This window comes from Sphaeroforma arctica, assembly GCF_001186125.1.
Source record: "Sphaeroforma arctica JP610 unplaced genomic scaffold supercont1.823, whole genome shotgun sequence".
NCBI classification, from domain to species: domain Eukaryota; class Ichthyosporea; order Ichthyophonida; genus Sphaeroforma; species Sphaeroforma arctica.
In genome coordinates, this window is record NW_014039735.1 from 2,217 (window position 1) to 8,614 (window position 6,398).

General features: G+C 40.2%; 1 protein-coding gene across 1 annotated transcript in view; it reads right to left on the reverse strand.

Annotated features, from left to right (window-relative positions):
* Positions 1-31: 31 nt before the first annotated feature.
* SARC_08764 (hypothetical protein) overlaps positions 32-6,398 on the reverse strand; it is a 7,111-nt gene continuing 744 nt past the window's right edge. The window contains exons 2-13 of the mRNA XM_014297242.1: positions 5,613-5,723; positions 4,941-5,054; positions 4,461-4,506; positions 3,839-3,951; positions 3,541-3,626; positions 3,229-3,314; positions 2,635-2,708; positions 2,055-2,124; positions 1,876-1,921; positions 1,383-1,513; positions 973-1,090; positions 32-444 (exon numbers count right to left, since the gene is read on the reverse strand). Coding sequence (XP_014152717.1) covers positions 258-444; positions 973-1,090; positions 1,383-1,513; positions 1,876-1,921; positions 2,055-2,124; positions 2,635-2,708; positions 3,229-3,314; positions 3,541-3,626; positions 3,839-3,951; positions 4,461-4,506; positions 4,941-5,054; positions 5,613-5,723 — 1,182 coding nt within the window. The 3' untranslated portion in view covers positions 32-257. The remainder of the gene's footprint in view (positions 445-972; positions 1,091-1,382; positions 1,514-1,875; positions 1,922-2,054; positions 2,125-2,634; positions 2,709-3,228; positions 3,315-3,540; positions 3,627-3,838; positions 3,952-4,460; positions 4,507-4,940; positions 5,055-5,612; positions 5,724-6,398) is intronic.

The following is a 6,398-nucleotide window of genomic DNA, read 5'->3' on the forward strand; positions in this document are numbered from 1 at the left end:
TATGTATATACATATTTACTTTCATAGCGAATTCGACTAGATTTTTTAGTTTAATCTCTTCCATAGAGGGTAGAAGATATTCAGGACCTGAATCTTGATCCCTCTTGCAATAGACTGAGCATGTCTGCTTACCGTTGCATGCTCCATCTTTGACCCATTTAAAATATTTCACAATCATGCACCAACGCTTAAACGCTGCTCCTTATCCTATACACTTTAGCTAAGTTATCTATAGGAACTTGTCCCGACGCCGACCTCTACACCTGGCCCAATTCCACAGCCTGTGCCAAGACCATCTCTGCTTTTCGCTCCTTTACCCGTTTTACCAGTGCTTGCTGTGCCGTCAACAGTTTAGAGAAAGTAACGAAAGCCTCATTCATCAGCGATTTTAACTGGCCAGACACAGCAGTGGCAATCGCCTTTCTCAAAGCGGGGTTAAACCACCTGAAACAGATCACGAAATCAAGCAGTCAACCAGCTAGGCGTGTTCATACAGCGTTGGAAAATGTATCAACCCATTTTTGCCCAAAATACTACAAAATAGCAGTAAAATCTCCATGCAGAATTATTCCTTGTATACCCCTCGAGCAGGGTGTAATGGAAAACCGGCGAGTGCAAGTGAAGCCTGACCTCTACTTGGTACAGCGTTGGAAAAAGTATCAAAACAATCTTGTCCAACATACTACAAGATAGCTAAGCGTAGTCATTAATATCAGAAATGTAATAGAAAAACGGTGAGCGCAAGTATAAGCCTGACCTCTACTAGTACAAATGTATATGACCCTTTTTGTCTGGCTGGTTATTTTTCAACCAAATCTGTGAATCTTCATAGGCTATTGTGCTTCGATCTCTGCAACGAAGTGTTAGACACAGGTTACGACAAAGCTCGTTCAAATAATTTTCGACAAGTCTGCAAGACAAGCATCGAATCCCACTACATGGCTGACAGCAATATCAAAACATTCAACATACCTACTTGCAGTGTTAAGTAACCACTCGTTCTTTGCATTCTTGTGAAAGTTCATATTGAAGCTCTGCAAATTACACTGTACTTCACCCGCTGCAAATTGCGCAGCCTGATCTTCGTCTCCTATGTAGCGGATGGTTTGGAACAGGTGGCTATTAGTATTAAGAGTATGGTTCACCAAGCTTGAGAAGAGTCTGCACACGGTTCTATGTCAAGGTTAAGAAATAACGATAACCACCATGCTTGGTGACAAACAGAGAAACATCGCAACAACAGCTTCACCTGAGCAAGAGACTCAATGCGCCGAGGGTTATACACCATGGAAGAAGATCATAACCGTGTCGATCATAGAACTGAGCACATTGATAGTAAGTCAATAATAGCAAATGTCAGCACATACACACTAAACACGTGCCTGGTGGTTGTTCGACCAGTATTCCAATTGTCATGTCGAACCCCGGTTGTTTGATTTCAACGTCTAAATCGCCCTGGCTATTGAACGATGGCCATGATTTCTTATCGATATTGAAAGCCATCACGTCTGATCTGTGTATAGTACAAAGGAACCAATTAATCGGAACGGTCAGTCACAAGCACACTTTTACAAATTTCTCTGACCGTGTTTTCCTCTTCATTGTATTGTAACCCGGATTATCCTACCAAGACAGCGAGGGAAAGAAACTGGTGATAACAGTTGTCTTAGATGTGAGCACACACGAGCGGAATTTGCTATAGTAACTCCGCACTACACACCCGTAATCACACACGTATATAAACATATCCAGTACTGGTAACCCGGATAGTTATGTATGCATACAGAGCATCAAACATATGCATGTTGCTCACTAGTTGTGTAAACATGCTTAGACACTGTTGCATGCATTTCTTCACATATGAAAATGACATACCTAGCTGCGATGTTGTTGGCTGATATCGTTGTCACCATATAAGTACCTGTCAGGGAGCAATTGAAGCTACATCTCAGTAGATTGGTGAAAGCAAATGCGTGCCAAATTGTAAAGCTTTTCGGTCTTGTGTCTACTTTCAACTACCTTTCCTAATTTAAATTCGCAAACAGTATACCTACCTCCGTTTTGTATTTCGTTATTGTCGTCGACATGCAACTCTATTTCTGATTCGATTGCTATTTTGATGATCTGTGTTCGTAGTCGGGATAGACATACGATGTAAAGTAGAGAATGGGTAAGGAATACGATTGGTGACGGGCCAACTTGTGCGGATCTTGATCTCACACAAAAGCGAGAGTATTGACAATGATGTTGGCAAAAATTAATGACTGTATCTACACATACAAGAAAAAGTCAAGTTGAATGAGCATAAGATTTACCACACAGCCTGGTAAAGTAATGTTCGAACTTGATTATGAGCACATCACTAGTGACGCATTTGTGCGCTAGGCATATCATCTGTATGTGCGCCCCCGAAACACACTGCGAATGGCGATAGGCTCAATACGTCGCACATCGCTAAGATACACAAAGAACGTGACACTTCTTTCATCGATAAGTAACGGGCTGTATAGTTCCTATATAATTGATATTCGCGGCATAACCACGGTTATGGATATCCTTCTGCGAGGTCGATATACAAATGCATACAGTATTGATGCATGTGTCGTCCTGCTTCAAGCACTTCGACCTGCATACCTTTGGCATGGATGTGACGTGGATCACAATATCAGACACTTCATATAGATCCTTGCCACTCTTCTCTGAAACATCTGAAACGGGTGAAGGATGAAGGCACGACGCTCAGTTAAAACTAAAACCAAGACTACATATGCAAAAGCCCTCCGCGGGTAGGATGAACAGCTGGGTGCCATGAAGAAAACCTCAGTTCTTTTTTATCAACAGGGACATTAGAACAGATATGTCTCGTATCACATTTAACAAGGATGGATTTATGGAAGAAAGAAAAACGAAAGCGGTTGTAATGACAGATTCACTATCCAGTCTACGTTGCGCCACAGGTACCAATTTAAAAGGTCTAGCATCACATATACACAACTCTATCGCTGACACCACAGTCACCGGGTAGCAATGGCTATTCAAAGTGTAACAATACGTTCTCCAGCGATCCATCTACACCTTTCAAATTATATAAAGCCAACTTCCCGTGCCTATCGCTGCATTCGCCTTCACACTACTGGTACTATTAGAACAGAACAAACAATAGGTAAAAAAGCAACACACGCTGTCGGAGTCAATAAGCTGTGTTCTCCTGATACTTATATTATATACCTGGTACCTCGATGCGATTCAGTCGTTCGGATAATACAGGCCATAAAACTTGTTTAATCAATTTTTGGGAAAAATTCATGGGATCCCTACAGATTTCATACAACCGCAAGAAAAAGCTGAGTTAGGAGCGTGTCTGTGTGTCCGGCGATTGTTCATTTAGTGGTTATGATTTCAAGCACATTCTCGAACCGCCACATGCGCTGCGAAGAATGTATCACAAAACCCATATATGTGTACGACGCGATAACCAAATCCATCAGGATGCTGTGGAAAATCATATATTAGAATCACTGAAATGTCACAACGACGTACTTGATGGCGATGTTGATGAGGTCTTCACCCGACGCCTCGAAATTGTATTCTAATTGGTTGAGAATCGCTGATAGCATGCCCTCTTCCTGTTTAATACCAATAAGGTGAATACGTAAGCGGGTTGAAGATAATATGCGCTCAGAGTATGACAAGTTAATCTCGTATGAGTACGACGATCAGGCACACGATGGCGCGCTTCTGTTGCGCGAATAAAATGCAAGGTGGACTATGCTGGATGCATTCAGCTATACCGATGGACCTCTACTTGGAAGTACTGTACGTATATACTCCAACATACTTCGCTCATCGGTGTTAGCACATTTGACAGCTTTGCGGCGGCCGACTGTGATCCCCTGTGTTCTTCGAAGGCACAAACCACTGTATCGATGGCAAAAGTAACCTTCTCTTTCTCTGCAGTGATATGAATAGTGGATAATACCAATGAGTCTCAAGATATGACAAATACAAGTCAAAACGAGATTTTGCTTCTAGCTTGTTACGCGACTACAGTTCGCGCGCCAAAAGGAAAGAGCCACAGCAAACGCCAATTCTCACTCGAATGATATATAGAAAAATTATTATCATTTATTACGGAAATACATACAAACTAAAGAAAAAACTACTATCGCACAAGTAGATCTTCAACAAGGCAAAATTTTATCTACAGCGCACAATCCAGAACTTATGCGACAGGCATATGCGCACTACACACCACACAGAACATGCACGAGCTCTTGATGATGAAAAGAGTACGGGGCCGCCATAGAATATTTCTGATTCTAAAATATCCCAAATTCCCTTGAGGGCTAGTATACATTCAGAAGTAGATTATTTAGCACACGCACGCAGAGACCAGATGAAACGGGCGTCAACACAGTGTCAACGACTGCTAAAACACAAAAAATCCAGATGGTACTTACGAGGGTTCTCCAGCGAATTTGCAAACCCTTCCAGAGCGTGGTGAACCTAGCGATTGTCAAAATATCAAGCAAATTGAGTGAATGTGAGGATGCAGAGATATTTCAATCTAGCTCTGCAACATTGCGAAGAATTTGTGAATGCAAGTCAACAATGCAGTAGAAGACATTTCCATGGCGAACTAGTGTGCTTGTGCATTGTCTCCAGTCATAGGGGCATTTGAGGATCTGATTGGGCGAATCCCAGTTTGCCCGCAGAACTTTCTCCAGCGGCTCAGTCACGTAGGTAGATACTTGCAGTCGTGTTTGTTGTTTGCAACGCTGTTGTGCGGTCACAAGCATAATAAAAGTCCATCACTCATTCAAACATGAAACGCATCCCCTGTGGTACAAACGCATGGCCTGTCGGACATCAAGAATTGCCAACCTACCCCACGCTACATAAAGGATATCTTAAGTTCCACAAGGCCACCAATAACTCACCATCTCGTCTTGCAAAGCGTCGACAATGGCCTGGGCTCCCTCTACTTGACCTAGACCTCCGATGGACAGAATGCACTCAAAGAAATCTTTAGCCTCTTCAGTGCCTCTGGCGCACTGAACAATTCCGCAAAAACAAAAACAAAACAAATAAGTGCTGCACGTGAGAATAACTGAATGTAGCATGGTGGACGAGATTTTGCGCGTATTAGGTTGTCTTTCGAATACATCTACATTTGGCCCAATCTTCCGATGCACATAATCACTCGGAAAAGTGTTTAGCATATTCTGAGCTCTGGCGCAATGAAATGCACCGCGAACGCAACCAAAAGATATGCGTACTACACGGGAGAGCATGTTACTGTAAAATAATATAGTTGTCTATGCATATTTTGTTAGGTTTTGTGAATATGATGTATGATGTACGTAAAGAGAAAATTCAAATCCTGCAGGTAAAATGTGACCAAATTTACATTATATATTTTTATCATTATATCTCAGGTCTCCGTGAAGAGTGCCAACTTGCCAGAAAGTATTATGCACTGGCGCTTAGAACGCCAAAAGGAGAAGCGCAGATGAGATTTGAATCCAAACGGACGTATACTCTCAGAAAAAAATACAAATATACCACAAAGTTCTATTTTATGAAGGATATAGAATAACAGATTTATTTACCTGAAGAAATTCAACAACGTTCAGCAACGACTTTCTAGCTCCTTGAGTTTCCTCCCCATCCATAAGAACAAGAATTTCAATCCAGGCATCTCGTTTCTCTATCGCTCCTTCCTTGAGTTAAAAGCATGGTGCACAATGTAAAGTGAATCTAAAGTCATGGAAACGAAACGTCGACAGTACTAGATAATGTGAATTTCTAGTGATACACCTCCAGAACACAGCAGCTTCTAGACGAAAACTGAAAATGAAACGGATATATAGTTACATACATACATACGTACACACACACACACACATATATATATATATACATATGTACATACTTCCATACATACATACATACATACATACATACCTATATATATATATACATTCATATACCCATAGATCGATAGATAGATAAAAAAATGCAAGCATAAATACATACATACATACATATAAAATTAAATACGTGAATACATGTATGCATGCATGCATACATACATACCAACATACAAACCTACATACATGCATACGCAAATATATCCATACATCCATGCATACACAAATATATGCATACAAATATACATATACATATATATATATATATATATTTATGCATATATATAGACATACATACATACATACATATATATATATATATATTTCTATATATATATATATATATATATATAATAAATATACTACACNCATACACAAACACATATATATATATAATAAATAATAAAATACTACATACATACAATATATATATATATATATATACTATACTACTACAGAGAGATA